The 19,977-nt window shown below is 34.0% G+C and overlaps 1 protein-coding gene across 1 annotated transcript; it reads left to right on the top strand.

Annotated features, from left to right (window-relative positions):
- The first annotated feature begins 561 nt into the window (after window positions 1-561).
- Window positions 562-10,536, top strand: LOC107563882 (leukocyte cell-derived chemotaxin 1-like). The gene is made up of 7 exons (XM_016248850.1): window positions 562-628; window positions 722-856; window positions 2,856-2,951; window positions 3,032-3,106; window positions 5,504-5,657; window positions 8,542-8,693; window positions 9,853-10,536. The coding sequence occupies exons 1-7, from the start codon at window positions 596-598 to the stop codon at window positions 10,075-10,077; spliced, it is 870 nt and encodes a 289-aa protein (XP_016104336.1). The 5' UTR covers window positions 562-595; the 3' UTR covers window positions 10,078-10,536.
- The last annotated feature ends 9,441 nt before the right edge of the window (window positions 10,537-19,977 follow it).

Below are 19,977 nucleotides of genomic sequence, written 5' to 3' on the forward strand. Positions count from 1 at the left end.
GCACCTGATGAAGTTGGCTAACGAATCTTCATAGTGAAAAAAAGCTGTAAACTCGACAAAGAAGAAGTTGAAATATAAGAATCTTCATTTGTGTCACACGTTTTTATCACTACATCACTCCCAGACCTCTATTTGAGTACTTTAATCAGTTTACTGTTATTTAAAAGTGAAATTAGTCATGAAAATGAGTGATGTGTCCAAACTTTTGACTGCTAGTGTACATAAATGAGACCTTGTACAGATCCAGTCCTGGTAAAACTGAAGAACATTACTCGAATTTTGTTGAATTGAAAAATAAATGTTGCCTTCGAAAGCGTCCCATAGATTTACAGCAGTGAATTCAGGTAAACCGGGCCTCTTTTGCCTGTCAATTTACACAAATTCACTGGAAATGTGCATGAATAGTCTGAAGCGTGTGTCTCAGCACTGTTTTCTCAGGCCACAGAAAATCCCCAGAGAGGAATTCCAGGCTTGGGTTTCTCCGGGACCTTGTTTGTTTTGCCCGAATTTTTCCTCTCTCTCACCTACATGACAGAAACTTGAGAGAAGCTCCACCAAGTCACAAAGCTCTGCTTTCAGTAGAAGCCAGAACGCCATGGAGGAAACATCCGAAAAAGTTCCTTTTGAGGTTTGTGATGCTTTCATTTTATCCTTAAACTTCACATTATGCGTCTGATACACTTGATTTGTGTCTATAACCCAACGATGTGTGTTTAATAAGGCTTACAGTAGCTTGAAGCCCAGAGGGTTTGTGCGTGTGAAGACGACGGCGGTCGTAGCCTTCATCGCCGGCGCCGTTCTGCTGCTCTTTGGAGGCATTGGAGCTTTTTGCTTGTGGAAAGTCAGCGAGAAAGAAGTAAGTGTCTCAGACCAGACAGTACAGTAGTCTAAACTAGTTTGGCTCAAAATTAGGGCAACTGTTCAGAAACCTCCTACACAAAAATATCACTTTTGGGAGCATCTATCAAATTCAGCCCACTAAAGCTAAAACTTGAACTCCTTAAAGGCTAATCAAAGTTTATTATTGATGAGGTGGAATGACATAATTTATTGTGACGAGTTAACTGTGTAATAATAAAACTTTTGCTTGATGTGCAGCAAATTGTTCTGTGTTTAGGGTTTTAATTTGCATGCATGCATTTGTAACACTGCTATATTTAAAGTATACATTTTTAATATTCAGCATTGCATAATCACACCGTTTCGCTCTCAAATGCATGCTGATGCAATAGCGCAGACGTGTCGATATTTAAAGCACAGTAGGTCTGAGTTGGAATGAGAATATTTAAATTGCAAAGTGTCAGGAATGATCAATGAAGCAGGCAGCGGCATGTTTGCATTTGCAGCCATCAGTGTGCATTGATTTCAGGCACCTCTGGCATTTCAAAAAAATCGGCCAGGTTAAAGACGGCAAACAAAGAGGTCTGTGTGCTGGGTTATAATCATGTAGTGTTAACACTGCAAACAGATCAGCATGCATCACTTCCCAACACAAACACAAACGGCCAGTAAGAGCTGCAGCCGTGAGCAAACCATCTGCTGGACCACTGCACAAAATAATGCACCAATATTATACAGTATGTTTCATATGGAATAAATCAGTGGTTCACAACTACAGTCGGTTTGCTTCAGGATGCAGATTAAGTGGTAACCCAAAACTGATTAATGTACAAAAGAAAAAAAAAATTCACAAATTATTATTTCTACTAATTTACTTTATTTTGGAAGCATTTTCTCCTCCTTTTGACAAGTATGCATGATGGTTGGTTTTATTATTTCCATTTAGCATCGTTTCTCCCTGATGAGAACCACTGGATTAAAAGATGTAATATTTGTATGTTGCAGTGTTATTTTGAGATATTATTTTATTTATTGATTGATTGATTATTTTATTTATTATTATTAATATTTTGAATTAGTTTTTATTTATTTATTTTTTTTTTCATTTAAATTTTAGTAATTTTTTCGTGTGTTTTGTCATTTTTTTGTAGTTTTAGAGGGGGGGAGGGGGTTATATGCCTATAAAGTTTTTAATAATGTTTATTTCGTTTTTAGTTTTAGTTACTATAGTTAACAAGTAAAACTAGCAACTAGCTTAAATATTTTTTAACATTTTATTTATATTAATTTATTCATTTTAAAACGGTTTAGTTTTTTTAATTAATTTTGTTGTTTTGTCTTTTTTATTATTTTTTAAATATAAAAATATTATTTTTAATCTTAACATTTTTAAATATTTATTTTTTATTTTAAAAAGAATTGTAATAACCACACACACAGTTTTTTTTATTTTTATTTATGCTTTAGCAAAATAAGAAATTATTGAAATAATAGCTGAAATAACAAGTTTTACATATTATACTTCTATTCATTTTAATATTAGTTCATTTTTAAATTAATTTTGTGTTTTTGTCATTTTTATCATTATTCTTTTTTTATATATGTCTGTATAATATAATACATTTTCCTTTAATTTTAGTTTTAGTTACTTTTTATATTCTATTTTATTTCAGAGTTTTCAAATAACAAACACTGCAAAAATGATTTTCTAATTTAATATTTTGTCTTGTTTTCCAGTAAAAATTCAACATTCTTAAATCAAGATACATTTACCAGAGCAGCAAAATGACGATGAAGATATTAAGTCTTGTTTTCTGAAAAAATGCACCAAAATTAAGTGAGTTTTTTCTTAAAAGAAGAACAAATATCTGACAATGGGGCAAGAAAAAGAATCTTGTAAACCCTTTCAATTAAGTTTATTTTTCTGACCCTATATGCGGATATATTTCTTGTTTGAAGCAAAAACTCTCTTAATTAAAAAAACGACCTTAACTCTGGTCTGTTAATGTCGACAGGTGATCAGCACTCACTACAGTAACATCGATATAAAGATAGAAGACGGTTCAGATGCTGCAGATGGGAAAATTGTGGAAGTTCAAGACTTCAAAGCCGTGAGTAGCACATAATAAACCTGTTCGTCTCATTTCAGAGCTGTTCATAAAATAACTCATTTATTTTCACTCTTTTACAGGGCATTACAGCAGTCAAGTTTCCTGGAAAAGAGAAGTGTTACATCAAATCACAAGTCAGATCTGAACTTTCTGAGGTGAGAAACATAATCACCATTAAAGTCTTTCTTGCTTGCTTCATTCTACACATCAGACTCAAGTTTCATTTATTAACTATACATTGGCTATTCTGACCATATCTGCATTTCACTCTGATGAAATATGAATGAAATTGGTGATGTCTAAAAATAGTCCTGCAGAAATTAATCTACATGTCCATCATGTTTCATAAACCTCAGATAAAAGCATCTGCTACATGAATAATCATATAAATGAGACTAAATTGGGGAAAATATGTTTATCAGGCTAAATGAAATGTAATTAGCTGGAACTGCGAATACAGTACGTATAACCTTTCTCATTGAACTCTTCACATATTTTTCATCTCAAAATGTTTGCTTACAGCCAAAGTGTGTCATTTCAGCACCATCAGCTTCACTAAACAGAATTTCATAAAGCTTTTCTGGACACGCCCCCATCTGCTGTCTGTCAAACGGATAGCCCCGCCCCCAGACTCATGCCATTGGTTGAGCTAATGCTTTTATATCAGGATCAAGGTGTTAAAAGTTATTAACACTGAAAATGATAACTAAAAAGACAGCGATTAACTATTAGTGTCCACACCAATGCACAATAATGTTATGTTTATTATAAGCCCACGCTGCAGTTTTGTCGAGCACTTCAAGCTCATTGAAGCACAATGGATTCTGATTGGCTGTCAATGTTTTTATTGTTCATCAGCTGGAAAAAACAATATGAAAGGGATACTACATGAATAATCATATAAATGAGACTAAATTGGGGAAAATATGTTTATCAGGCTAAATGAAATGTAATTAGCTATAACTGCGAATACAGTACGTATAACCGTTCTCATTGAACTCTTCACAGATTTTTCATCTCAAAATGTTTGCTTACAGCCAAAGTGTGTCATTTCGCTTTGAATCAGCTTCACTAAACAGAATTTCATACAGCTTTTCTGGACATGCCCCCATCTGCTGTCTGTCAAACGGATAGCCCCGCCCCCAGACTCATGCCATTGGTTGAGCTAATGCTTTTATATCAGGATCAAGGTGTTAAAAGTTATTAACACTGAAAATGATAACTAAAAAGACAGCGATTAACTATTAGTGTCCACACCAATGCACAATAATGTTATGTTTATTATAAGCCCACGCTGCAGTTTTGTCGAGCACTTCAAGCTCATTGAAGCACAATGGATTCTGATTGGCTGTCAATGTTTTTATTGTTCATCAGCTGGAAAAAACAATATGAAAGGGATTTCATCGCTCCTCTGTGTCATGATCGTTATAGACGTGGTGTGGAGTGACGAAATGTAAACTGCAATTACTTTTCACTTTTTTTTTATTCTGTGGCAGAATCAAGCTTGCATATCCTTCAGAAGAATATCTTTATCATTATAATTAGCGTGTTTGGTTTGAACAGGCCTTTAAAGGATTAGTTCACTTCTGAATTAAAATTTCCTCACCCCCATGTCATCCAAGATGTTCATGTCTTTCTTTCTTCAGTCGAAAAGAAATTAAGGTTTTTGAGGAAAACATTCCAGGGTTGTTCTCTATATAGTGGACTTCCGTGGGGTTCACTGGGTGGAAGGTCCAAATTGCAGCTTCAAAGCGTTCTACACGATCCCAGACGAGGAATAAGGGTCTTATCTAGCGAAACGATCGGTCATTTTCTAAAAAAGAATAAAAATCATATATGTTTTAACCTCAAGCGCTTGTCTTGTGTAGCTTTGCAATGCGCATGCGTACTCTGTGCAGTCCCATTCGAAAGAGTTAGGGTAGGTCGAAAAACTCCCATCTCATTTTCTCCTCCAACATCAAAATCGTCCTACATCGCTGCAGAAGTACCGAGCCAGTGTTTACAAAGTGAACGTGCAAAGAAGGTCAAACGCCCTTTACAAAAAACTGTAAAACAGCGATGTAGGACGATTTTGAACAAAAATGAGATGTCATGAACCGGAATGCACAGAGTTCTAGTTGATGGCAAGTTCGGATCATCATTTTGAATCTTTTTTCGAGTCATTTCGTTCATTTGATCAAAATATTATTAAAATGTTACGTGTTACTTCCCTAACACGTCTACTACTTACGCAAACGTTGATCACACTACAAACAATACAAAACTGCTATAAGAAACAGAAAAGATGAATTCATTGTTTACCTGGGTCTTCATTTAGCTGGTTTTGTGTTCAAAAAGCACTTAAAAGTAGTCATTTTCTATTATTAAATGATTAAATGTCTATAATTATTAATAATTCTATTCTATCAGTTCTATTAAAATGAATCATTTATATTATTAAATACATCTATAACATCATTGCATATCCACATTGCACTTGCAAAATACATCTTTTAGTCTGGAAGTTTCAGGTTTCAGTGTTCAGTCAACCGTTGTGTTTTAATCACCAATAGGAGGCTGACACTGCGGCGGTGAAATCTGACGCGGGGTCTCTGGTCTGGATCGCATCTGAAGAACCACTGAAGGACGTCAGTTTTCTGAGCCCTGAAATACTGAGATTCTGTGGAGACCTTCCCATTTACTGGCATCATCCTGCAAACTCCAGAGGTGTTTCATTGCATTTCCATTAATAAACCCGAAACACGTGAAGAGCAATGATGAAGTGCACATTAATACTATGATAAAGGATTGCTTTTTATATTGTGTGATTAATAGTTCAATATAAGCCATATAATGTCATTCATCAAGCCACGCAACACAATCCCAGCTAACTGGAAACGTTCTGGCAAGGTTCTCTCAAAGTTATGAACAAATATTCTTCCAGTAACGTTAATAGAATGTTAGGTAATTTATTCGTTAATAGAACAGACGTAGAATAGACGTTAATTTATTCACAGTTATGTGGTCTTTAAAAAAGTTATCAAACGTTAGCACAAAAACATTGTTTATAAATTGTTCACGGAATGCTTTTCTGAAACATTTTAGCTATACCTTCAACTAACATTGTTTTTTTTTTTTAAATGTTACTACTTGTTTCAGAATGTTTAGAGAATATTCAAAAGCAACATTCCCATAATGTTTGCGAAATGGAAGTTCCCTTAACGTTTGCATAAAAACATTTTTAAAACCTGGACGTATTGAAAGTTCAGAGAACATCCAGGACTTCATGGGAACATTTGCAAAAACATTCTTAGAACATACTGTAGAATGGAGAAGAATAACTGGAAATAGACTTTAATAACAAACTCAGAGACACATACCAAACACAATAACCAACGAGAACGGACAGAGACAAAGGGAGAACTAAAGAAAGGAACTAATGAGTTAATTAACGAGGCAACAGGTGAACAGAATGATTAATCAGACTGAGAAACTAGGTCATGGGGAAAACACAATGAGACAGAAACAAAGCATACATGTAATGCCGAGTTCACACTGCATGATTTTCAAACTCGTCGGATCGCCGTTGTTTTCACACTGCGTGACTATCTGGGGTAGCATTCAGTTGTTGCTGTGTTCACACTGCACGATGGATCGGCGACAGGGGGTTTCACATTGCATGACTTCACAATAGGAAGAATCGCCGACAGCTCCGTCTAGTGCAGGGTTGCCAGGTTTTTGCTACAAAACCCACCCAATTACTATTCAAAACTAGCCTGAAAATAGCCCAATTGCTTTCGAGGGGGTCCCCCAGTAAAAATCCCATTCGGGGGGTAAAATACACATTTATTTGGCAGGGTTCTCCTGGTACAATTCACATTCCAGGGCCTAAATATCAGTTATTGGGGTCGCTTCAACCTGCTGACATAAAAAACAACTGCCGGCAATCGCGGACACTGGTCCGCAAAATACGTTTCATATACGTTTCACTCCCCTTATTCCCGCTGCCCTGTATCTTGGTCTGTCATTGGCTGTAGGTCATCGCCGATGTGTTTTTCAGTCAGAACTCATTTCACACCATGTGATTGTGAATCGCCGACAGCTCCAGATATTTAGCATGCCAAATATTTCACGGGTGTCGGCAACGTGTCGGCAATTCCCTCAGATCGCGTCTTTGATAGTTCACACTGCGTGATTGTCACTCGTGTGAACGAGCACTGATTTGCCTCCGATTTCGGGCATTTGTCGGCGATTTCGCAAAACCCTTCGTCGAGTGAAAAATCGGGCTAAAATCGTGCAGTGTGAACTCGGCCTTATACACACCTTTGTTAGCTGAGAATATTTTAAATGTTTTAGAAAAGTTTTTTTATCATTTTGCAAACATTATGGGAATGTTACTTTTGAATGTTCTTTGAACATTCTGAAACAATTAAAAACTAGTGCTGTCAAACGATTAATCGTGATTAATCGCATCCAAAATAAAAGTTTTTGTTTACATAATATATGTGTGTGTACTGTGTATATTTATTATGTATATATAAATACACACACATACAGTATATATTTTGAAAAAAAAATGCATGTAAATACATTTACATATATTATTATATCTTATATTATAAATAAATATATTTAATATATATAAACATAAAATATTTGTCTTTTTTATATATATACATATTAAATATACACAGTACACACTCATATATTATGTAAACAAAAACTTTTATTTTGGATGCGATTAATCACGATTAATCATTTGACAGCACTATTAAAAACACTTAAAAACGTTTGATGAATGTCCAACTAAAATGTTTAAATGTTTAATAAAATGTTTAGAACATTCCATGAATAATGTATAAATAATATTTTTGTGCTAACGTTTTGAGAACGTTATTAAAGGCCAAACACCCAGAATATGTTCTAAGAACATTCCATTAAGTTATGAAAACATTATTTCAGAATGTTTTTGTTGGCTATAGGAACGTTAAGGGAATGTTCCATTTTATTATTGCAAACATATTGAAACATTACTTTTGAATGTTCTCTGAACATTCTGAAACGAGTAATAACATGCAAAGGTTAGCAAACAGCATTAATGAAACATTCCATTTTAACCTTTACAAACATTATTGGAACATTTTCGAATGTTGAATGTTTTGAAAAGTAGCTAGTAGTAAAGTTTAGAAAACATTAGACAAATGTCCAACGTAAACGTTTCAGAAAAAAATAAACCCGTTCCTTGAACAATGTATAAATAACGTTTTTGTCCAAGCATTATTAAAGACAACGTTGAATGATTGTTGTATTAACATTACTGGAAGAATGTTTGTTTGTGACTTTAAGAGAACCTTGCCAGAACGTTCTGAGAATGTTTCCTGTTAGCTGAGTTCATACAGCACATGAACATGTTTTTTTTTAGATACAAATACATACATTTTATTGATCCCAGGTGGGATATTTAATGCAATACACATCCACATTCGATGGCCATTACACACTGACCGTGACATTTGTGAATGAGGCAGTGATTATCATCTAAAGCTCAGAAATGCCTCGCTCTTCAATGCTGCTTATCTTCACTCTCTCTCTCTGCTGGCTCTTTCTGAAGCATTGAGGAAGAGGAGAAGTGTGACGCGAGTGAGACGGCAGAGTACAGGTGGATTAAATCGACAACAGGCGAGACGTCGAAACTCCACGAGTCCAGCCAGAGAGGATGAGCGGCCGACGGGGCCCGATTATAACCCTGAAAACCCTTATCATGTGAGCAATGCCTTCATTATTAAAGTCATGCATAAACATGCTATAAATATACACACACTACCAGTCAAAAGTTTGGAATAATTCAGATTCTTCTCCTCACCAACACTCTTAAAAATTACAGGGGTTTCACGATGCCATAGAAGAACCGTTTTTGTCTAAATGGTTCCATAAAGAACCTTTAACATCTGAAGAACCTTTCTGTTTCACAAAAGGTTATTTGTGCGAAAGATAGTTCTTCAGATTATAAAAAGGTAAGAAAGAGATGGTTCTTTGAAGAACCTTTGACAGAATGGTTCTTTGTGGAACCAAAAATGGTTCTTCTTTGGCATCGCTGTGAAGAACCTTTTAAGCACCTTTATTTTGAAGAGTGAAGGCTGCCTTTATTTGATCAAAAATGCAGTAAAAACAGTAATATTGTGAAGTATTATTACAATTTAAAAGAACTTTTTTCTATTTTAATATAACCATTTTTGCTGCTTTTAATATAACAATTGTTAACATATTTTTAATCCATTTAATATTATTTTAATTTAATTATTACCATTTTTGCTACTTAATATTTTGTGGATTTCGCAAGTTGAATTGACCAAAAGTGGCACTTTCTTGTCAGTTCTTTTGAACATTCTATTCATCAAAGAATCCTGAAAAACAAAATGTATCACCGTTTCCATCAAAATATTGAGCAGCACAACTGTTTTCAACATTGATAATAATCAGAAATGTTTGTTGAGCAGCAAATCAGCATATTAGAATGATTTCTGAAGATCATGTGACACTGAAGACTAGAGTAATGATGCTGAAAATGCAGCTTTGATTGCAGAAATAAATTACATTTTTAACATAGATTCACATAGAAAACAGCTATTTTAAATTATGTATAAATTAAGCTATTCTATGTATATAATATATTCCTGTATTTTTGTAATAATATTTCACAATTTTACAGTATTTTTAATCAAATAAATGCAGCCTTGATGAGCATAACAGACTTCTCTCGAAAAACCTTTTGCACAGTACAAACTACAGCACAAGACTAACATATAATCGTACAAAGAAATAATACGTTTTTAAAACAGGCACCGAGTGAACCAGAATTGCTGCCCCACTGAAATAATTTCACAGCGCTCTGCTCACCATCTCTTTTCTCTTCTCTCTCCAGCGGAATCAGGAGGGTTCAGAGGGGCACATGGTGTTCGATCCCATGCTGGACCATCGTGGCATTTGCTGCACAGAATGTCATCGCAGTTACACCCATTGCGAGCGTGTTTGTGAGCCTCTCGGGGGCTACTGGCCGTGGCCTTACAACTACCACGGCTGTCGGCAGGTTTGCAGGGTCATCATGCCTTGCCGCTGGTGGGCGGCTCGCGTGCTGGGTCTCGTGTAAGCTCTCGTGTCTCTGCTGGTCACCAGCTGAAGGCACAGTAGATTTGCCCTTAAGGTCCAACTGAAGTATAATGAGGCATTTTCAACAAAAGTAAACCTCCAATGTAAATGGAAGAAAAGTCAGACATGGATATACACATAAACTTTAACCTAGCAATAGTTGAAAAATATAGCTTTGAATAACAGGCACGTGTTTTTAGGACTATTAAAATATGCTTTTTGAATTGTACACACTTCAGTGTGCAGAGTTTTATTTCTGAGCCACTAGAGGAACCAAACAAAACTGCGATTGGAAATCCAGTGGAAGATGTTTGATTATTTTTGCAATTTCTGTTTGGTCGCAAGCGGCAAAGGAAAACAACAGCTTTACGTGCAAATAAATATTAAAATGCAAACTGTATAATACATGCAGTAAAATATATTTTGAGACATGTATTGATTCAAGTTAAAAATCATAGTTGACAGATATGGGTTTTGCAATGTTGGAAAATAAAGTATTTTCAACAAAAGTACGGTGTTTGATTGGTACAGTCATTATTTTTGCAATTCTGTTTGGTATTGCAAATCACATCCTTCAGTTGTACATGAAGAACTGCATGAAAATAAATATTTGCACTGCATTTATTCAAATGCAAACTGTAAGATACATTTCCACAGCCTCCCGGCAATTAACAAATACTGAGTTGGATGAACCTAATATCATCTTGTGTCTAAGAGTTGCAACCTAATTTCACAAAATCCTCTGCGTAGGCATTAATAACTCATTAAGCTTAGGCTTGGTTTGCCTGTAATCATTTGGCTAATCCATGAATTTACCCACTGAGATATTAAATGGTATGTAGTACAGCGAGATTTAAATGTACTACACCTTAAAAAAAGAGAAAAGCAAACACCTTCTGAGCTATTCTTAAATGGTTTTAGTGTATTTTGATGTCAACTTTCCTCCCACAGTATACTTCCAGGTTTGAAATGAAGAGCACATCACTTTCAGAAGAGGTTCAGAAGAATGAGGCCACAGTGAAAATCTGGGATGTTTTCTTTTCCATTTCAATTTAGGAATAACAAATTGGGGATTTTAGTTTTCAAAATGAAGCAGCACTATGTCAGACTGTGCTCTACTTTCCAAGTAAACGAGGGACATTGTTCGTGCATTTTTTTTTGTACAGTCAGATTTTCATGTGCCACTCAAATTGTGATGCTGACAATAAATTGTAATGAAAATGCACTAAAGCAGAGGCATTTCACTCTTTTGGATCCCACGGCATATCTGTGGAGAGAAGTTTTTGTCTTTCTCTTGCTGCATCTTCATCATCTTAAACTAACATGAGTCCTGTGCTACAGTGACTGCAAAAGTCATCTAAATAAAATATGATATTTCAAATATGAAAACGACCTTATCCACTTCAGTAATTTGAAGGCTGTCTGGTCTGTGTCTTCATTTATTTATTTATTATTCATTATTTATTGTTTTCCACAAACAGGCAGGCCACAAAGTTCCAAAAGCAGCACGAGTGATTTAGATTTAATGATGTATGAAGCACATTTCAAAGACGCTTTTTGCACCCGTAACGCTGTTTTCGCACGATCACGCTAATGAGGAGAAATTCTCATCATGGGATGCTTTTTAGAGAATGCTCTTCTGTGATAGCAGTTCATGTTTCAGTCGCACCGCTGTTGTCTCAGTGGGGAAACATGAGCAGCTCTACAGGAAATCAAATTGACTTTGGCATGTAGTGTCTAAGAATGTCCATGTCAGAAGTGAGCAAACTCACACTGCCTTGAGCAAATGTTCAGATATTTTAGCATTATGCTTAGACAGGACATTTTTCTCTCTCTCAAAGGAGTTGGGGTTTATGGGTAGCTCTATTTTTTTATGCAATAACAGTTATTTTTAATATGTGCATTGACTGTATCCTATAGTGACAAGTTCATGACCTATTCAAAATCATTGACAAATATGGGTTTTGCAACGTTTACACCCACACCGATAACTACATACAGTATGTGATATAAGCTAATAGAAAGACAATTCGATAGGCTAGCCTACAGTGTTGCAAACTGTTAAGGCGCAGTCACATTTACTGTTTTTCTGCGAATTTTCGTGGGTGCCCACATGAAAAAATACTATAGTAATTTGTAGTAAATACTATAGTGTTTTTGAACCATATTGTATTATACTGTATATATTATAGTATTTACAACACTTTGTTAATGAATACTACAGCATACTGTAGCATTAACTCTAGTGAACTGATAAATTGTAATAAATACTGTAGTGTACTTTAGTTTTTACTACAGTAAACTGTAGTGTATTGTAGTATAATATACCCTATAGTTGTAGAAAACTTAGTACAGCATTGGGTAAAGTCATTTGTTTATATTACTATAGTTACTACAGCAACTATACAATTACCACAACAAATTAATTCAAGTAATTTACTAAAGTATGGTTCAAAAACACTATAGTATTTATTATAAATTACTATAGTATTTTTTCATGTGATCCAGTACTTTAACTATCATCATCGCGAACAGGAATTTCGCGTGAAGGTGAAAGATTTCCTCACGCAACTGCTTGCTTTTAATTTAGTGAGCTTTCCGAACACTGCAACATGAAGCTGTGAAACATTTGCGCATAATTCGTTTCGAACCAATGATTTGGGGCGCGTATCGAACTTGCCAAGTCACGTGATTTCAGCAAACAAGGCTTCGTTGCGATTCGAATCCAATTCGAACCTTGGTGTTGAAACATTTGGAAAGGCCCACATTTCAGAACGCCCCTAAATTGATCTGTTGAACATGTTATAAGTCTATGGTTAAACTGATAAACGTGCGTCGGTAGTTTTAACTATTATCTCGGGTCAGTTTCGAAATGTAGATTCATTGTTGATTAATTTAAAACTTAATGTTAGTACTTGTGTGTGTATAATACAGAAAGGAGAATATTTAATTGCTAATTGATGTTGTTTGGCACATTAATAAAATTACACTATTTTAGCCTACAGGTTTTTACCAGCAAGTGCTACTCGTCTGTGGCATTTCGAGTGCTTCAAAACAGTGAATCATTTTGCGAAGCAGTTGATTCCAAGTTTTGAAAAGCTTTGTTTCAGTACTTTTGAGTAACCATCAGTACTTTAAAGTTATTTCTATGTGAGCTGTGCCTGTGCTTCATACATCGCTACAGTATTAGCCTAATAATACCAAATTTCGCTACTGTGACCACACCTATAATTTAGGTCCTCGAATCTGATTGGTTGACTAGCTGAGTCCAACAATTCACAGAGATACGTCATTGCATTCAACCGATTCGTTCAAAACACTATATTCATGAGACGACCATTTACAGCCCTGAATGTCAGCGGAGACCATGTTAACTAGACGGCCATCGGGACAAGACCTCGGGAACCAGATGAGTCCTCTGCACAATCTGACTTTGCTGCAGCCTGGAATTGAACTGCTGGTTTTGTCTGGACCCCCCGACTGAGCCTGGTTTCTCACAAGGTTTTTTTCTCACCGATGGAGTTGTGGTTCCTTGCCGCTGTCGCCTCAGCTTGCTTAGCTAGGGACACTTAATTTCCAGTGATATCGTTGACTTGATTGCACAGATACTATTTAAACTGAACTGAGCTGGATGATGACATCATTGAATTCAATGATGAACTGACTTTAACTAAAAATGTAGTGTTTACTATTGTCCTTTTGCATACATGAATAAATTGATGTTTAAAATGAATCAGTTGAAACACTCGTTCACTCATTGATTCACTTAAACCGCATAAACCCATTTCATTACGCAAAATAATGTTATTTTTAGCAGCATCATATGACCCCTTTAAAGTCTCTTTACACAGCGTATAAAGCAGTTAAGGCTGCTCTGTGCCTGCTCAAAATTCAGTGTAAAGATGTAATGCATAATAAAAGCCAGACAAGATTACGCCAACTCTGACCCACCTTAACCTCTAGTATTAAAGTATACAATTGGAATTTGTGTGGAAATGCATTTATGCCTCCTCTGAGCAGCACTAAACAGTCTGTGTAAAAACAAGAATAAAAGCCAGACTACATTATGCCAGCTTTGACCCACCTCAGCCCTTTAGTACTAAAGTAGCCTATAATTTTTGTGTCAGTGCATTGATGCCACCTTTAAGCAGCCTTAGTCTTTGTGAAGACAGCTAAAAGTCACTTCAGAAGTGCTTTTATGCCACCTATGCAGTGTAAATGTGGCATTAGAAAGTAAAAATACTGCCTCAAAATTCTGTGTAATCAATGGAATCAATGCAATGCAGACTAAATTATGCCAGCTCTGATCATTTATGCTCAGGTGTTTCAGAGCTGGCATCATTTAGTCTGGCTTTTATTCTGCATTGCATTTTTACAAAGAATTTTGAGGCAGCATTTTTACTTCCTAATGCCACATTTACACTGCATAGGTGGCACAGAAGCACTTCTGAAGTGGCATTTAGCTGTCTTTACACAGACTGTTTAATGCTGCTCAGAGGTGGCATAAATGCATTTACACACAAATTACAATTACATACTTTGATCATTCATGCTAAGGCGTGTCAATGTAAATATGTAATGCAGAGTAAAATCCAGACTAAATTAAGTCTGCTCAGACCCACCTCAGCTAACGTAGTTGCAGAACCAATGGTGTTTTGAATCAAATGCATCTTCACACTACAATTTTTAATGTGCCAAGATACACAAAAGACGTGAAATATGGCAGAATTCAGCAAATCATACAGATTTTTCTAGTGTTTTTCTATCATTTTTGACACTTGATAGTGTCTTTATTTCACTGCATGGAAAAGAGCAGCATGGACATCGATGAAATATATCTTCTGTATATGATTGTGATTTCTTGAGCAAGTGGCATGAGCTCCAGTCACTGGTCCAGGCTTTTGGCCAGCATCCCTTTTTTGCTTCTTTCTGAGCCATAGGCTTCTTATCATGGGTGTCCAGCCGTACTTTCAGCGCCTACATCCATCTTGTTGATTCTGGCGGCGTGCTCCAAGAACAGATTTGTAGAGGCAATGACCAATGCAGAAAAAAAGCAGTCATGTGTGTCCCTCCAAGAATGCACAAACCGGCCAGCCATTGTTGGGTCTGTTCTCACAGCCCTGTCTTTTCCTAAAAGGGTTTTTATTATTAATTCCCAGTATTTAGAGATAATGCTCTAAACAAATTGCCAATCTCACTGCATTAATTGATTTCCATGTGCATTAGTGGTAATTTAAGAAGTTGCAAAACTAAGAAAAGCAGGGCTTGTGTGTTTATACATTCCATTTATGTATTAATAAAAACGTTCATTTGAAAGCTCTAGATAAATGCATGAAGGTGTATTGGCTTTGCTTTCTATCTAATGCTTATTTATTTCAACAGCAACAATGGCTTTGAATTTTATTCACAAGACTGTATTTTTTACAGTGTTTACATGATTTATTGATTATGATTCTCCATTTCTGTTCTGGATCCTTGTCTGTTGCATTTTGGCTTGCAGTTGGGGACACTTAATTTCTGGCAGTATTGTGGACTTGATTGCACAGATACTGTCTGAAGAGAACTGAACTGAGCTGAACAATGATATCACTAAATCTATAATGAACGGACTTTAACTGAAAAACTGACCGTTTTCTATTGTCCTCTTGCAGTATCAACACACTATTTTCCCGTTTGACATTGTAAAGCTGCTTTGACATCTGTACTGTATGAAGCACTATATAAATAATGGTGACGACATGTTTTCCTCTAAAGTTGACTATTGGATAATGTAAACAAATAAGCAGGATTTCAGCAAACATTATGAAATTCATCTGGCTGCATTATATATTTAACACCCATTATTCATTATATTACATTGTATGATCAATTCCTAATAGATAAAGTCATGTACGGTTCTGAATAATTTTTTTGTTTAACCATAGATCAGGAAATAAAAATGGGTTATAATATTAATTTAGTGGATGTTTGGATCAACAAATCAACACTTACACATTACACACACACAGATACATACACACACACACATATATATATATATATACACACACATATACACACACACATATATATACACACATATACATACTGTATATATATATATACACACATATACACACACACATATATATATACACACATATACACACACACATATATATACACACATATACATATATATATATATACACATATACATACACATATATACAGTATATACATATATATATATATATATATATAAATAGCAAAGGGTAAGAATTTTATTTTATTTTTTTTGTATACACACTTAAAATGAGAAGTATATATAATTTCCCACACACACACAAACCCATGTGCAGCAAACATCCACAAAGACAAGCCCACTATACACCAAAAGATCTTTGTAAGCAACAAAACAACCTGTTAACACTGAGGGGAGAAAAATTCCTGCCTCGCGGCCTTGAAGTCTCCAGATTCCTGCGGCTCTGCAGAAAGCAGCAGCTGAAGGGTTTGCGAAATATAAAAAAGGCTCCCTGTGGCGCAGAAAAGACAAAATGTTATAGGTGCAGCGCTGGCGTGGGGAGATACAGACCTGCTTTCTTGTTTGTGTGGCTCCAGGGAGCCACTCGTTCCCAGAGAGCCCTTCAGGCCCCGGGAACAGACAGCACTTTGTGCATCACGATGACCCGCTGCGTCTGCCAATCACACGGAGAACCGGCGCTCCTCTGCTAATGGGCAACCACAGACGCGATTCCTGAGGTGCGTTTTTCTCTCTCTCTCTCTCTGTTTTCAGATCCTCTCTTCTCTCCACTACACCTGGCTTTCATCAGAAGCGGCGAGGGCAGACAGCCACAGCTGCTCGCCGAGGCACAATTTGTTTGTGCCCTGAAACCATGTATGGGGGAAATAATATTACCAAGATGTCAAAAAACTGCAAGCGAATTTTCTCATCTTTGTATATGTTTGCCGTGACCCGCTGTATAGTGCTGCTGGTGATTTACGCCATCGGTTATGACACTGTGCTTTATTGCAGGCCATGTTCTGATTCATAGCATTTTGTTTCGATAAAATAAATCTGATCAAAGAACATCTAATGAGGTTTGGAAACAAAACCATTGGCTTTCATAGAATATTTTTTTCTCCTCTCATGCCAATAAATTATCATCTCAGATCAAGGTTTTTACACACTGTAAAAAAAAAATATATATATATATATTTTTTTTTAATTGTAAACACAATAAAGAATACTGGATGAAGTTTTACAAGAAAATATTTCAGTATTAAAACCCATATAAAAATGATTACTATAAAAATTACATGTAAAAATTATTATAAAATAAACTTTAACTGAAATAAAATTCAAATCTAAAAAAATTTTATTTCAGCATTTATATATATATAAGAGAGATAAAAAGGACAAAAACACACAGCAAAATTACTGAAACTAAATAGATTAAATTTAACAACCACGTTTTTAAATAAAAAATAATAAAAGGATTTAAAAAAATGAAATAACTAAAGAAACACACAACAAAATTACTAAGTATATTGATTTTAAAAAACTAATAAAATGACAAAAAAAATCACAACTAAACTTAACTCAAATTGTAAAACTTTACAGACATATTAAAAAAAATTAATTAAAAAAATGACAAAACACTCAACAAAATTACTAAAACTAAATTAATTTAATTTAACAACCACATTTTTAAATTAAAATTTTTTTAACTTAAAAAACCGAAAGATAAAGTAAATTTTAACTGATATAAAAATTAAATCTAAAAAACTTTTATTTCAGCATTTATATATATATATATATATATATATATATATATATATATATATATATATATATATATAAGAGAGATAAAAATACAACAAAATTACTAAAACTAAATAAATAAAATTTTACAACCACATTTTTAAATGAAAGATAATAAAATTATTTAAAAAACGAAATAACTAAAAAAATACACAACAAAATGACTAATATTGACTTTAAAAAACTTTTAAAAAATACACTAAAAACTTACAATTTTAAAACTTTACAGACATGTATAAAAAAAATTTTTAAATGCCAAAACACTCAACAAAATTACTAAAACTATATTTTTAAAAACCCAAAAACTAATAAAAATTATAAAAACACATCAAAATCACTAAATCTTTAAGTAAAATTAAAAATGAAATCAGAAAATATAAAAATAAAAACTGATTCAGATAAAAACTCAGATAAACATATACACTGTAAAAATTAGATTATTGGAGTACAAGAAAATACTATTTTAGTCTTTCTTCGGTATTTCATGTTTAATACAATGTGTTACTTATCATTTCTTTTAATTATTCATGAAATCTACTAATAATTTCTCTGTGAAAATTGTTTCAAGGCCATGTTTTTAATCGGTGTAAATGCATACAACCCAACTAGCTGTGATTGGTCACTTTACACGTCTAAGTGGACGATGCCTGACCAGAATAAGCTGTGATTTGCAACAGAGCTTATTTTTAGCATTTAGTCGAAGGGCAGAAGAGCAGCGGATGTGTGTCCGTGTCTCCTCACACAAGCAGAATCAAATCTAACACCATATGTGATGGGAAAAATGATCTCAGAGTAATCTCAGAGTCTCACAGCCGGCCGGGAAAATACTGCTGCCATCTCTGCAAACCATGAGACATCTTATAAAAACTGCCTTTCTATTGAATACTGAAGAGAAAATAGAGGAAAAAGTCATTTATATGCCTAGAATGCTAAAATGCCACATATAAAAAAATATTACAATGTTTTTGGGAGCTTTGAGACTTTGGTATATAGCATATTAAAATATATATATATATATTTATAAGGACTTTGATTCAGTGATGCATTTATGTATTCCTTTTCCACTGTGGTAAACAAGACGGCAGGTCAAATGTCAAATGTAATAATGAAGCATAAAAGGGAATTAAAGACTAAATGTAAATTACTGCACAAGATAAGAGAGATGATCAAATCTAATTATGCAAGTAAACCATAAAACCACACTAATGTTTTGTGTTTTTCATAATTCCCATCAGTTAGCAATTACATATTGCCTAGGTAATAGTAAAATGATGAGAATGTTCTGTGATTGCAGTCTTTTAGTCTCTCAAACATCTTTATGCTTTGAGCGGTCTTGTCTAGCGATGAGCGATATCAAATATTCAGCACTAAAACCATAATTAAAGATAAAATAAACATGAGCTAAAATAAAATAAAATATAAATGTAATAAATAAAATATAAATAAAATAAAATATAAAATAAAATAACATTTTACAACTATATAAACTTATTTTAAAAACTAATAAAACTCACAGACACAAAATTGTACAAAAATTAAACAAAGTAGAACAAAAATGCAAAAACTATTGGACAAACTGATAAAAATGATAAAAACATTAAACAGAATTACTAAAAATATCAAATTAAATTGAAAACAGAAAAATATAAAAATCGAACCAAAACAAAATATTAAGAAAACTATGATAGTATATCTATAGAAAAATAACACACCTGATTTAAAATTAATTGCAAGTTTTAATTATATTTAGACCAATAAATATATGAGAAATTAAAAGTGAGATATGTAAAATGTGTAATTTTATAATTATTAAAATACAGAAATACAGCAGTTTTTGCAAAAAGACAAAAATTATGTCATATACTTAATATCATCAAAAATTATTTTTTTTTTATATTAATATCATTGCTATAATCACCTTTTACCTATTACACAATATCTAGTGTTTCCAAATTAAAATGCATCCATGTTTATAGCATCAGTTTAAAATAAGCTTATTAAGATAAGATTATTGCTATATATATATACACTGTGTATATATATATATATATATATATATATATATATATATATATATATATATATATACTATATATA

The sequence above is a fragment of the Sinocyclocheilus grahami genome, unplaced genomic scaffold (assembly GCF_001515645.1).
Source record: "Sinocyclocheilus grahami isolate Dianchi unplaced genomic scaffold, SAMN03320097.WGS_v1.1 scaffold894.1, whole genome shotgun sequence".
Taxonomy (NCBI): domain Eukaryota; kingdom Metazoa; phylum Chordata; class Actinopteri; order Cypriniformes; family Cyprinidae; genus Sinocyclocheilus; species Sinocyclocheilus grahami.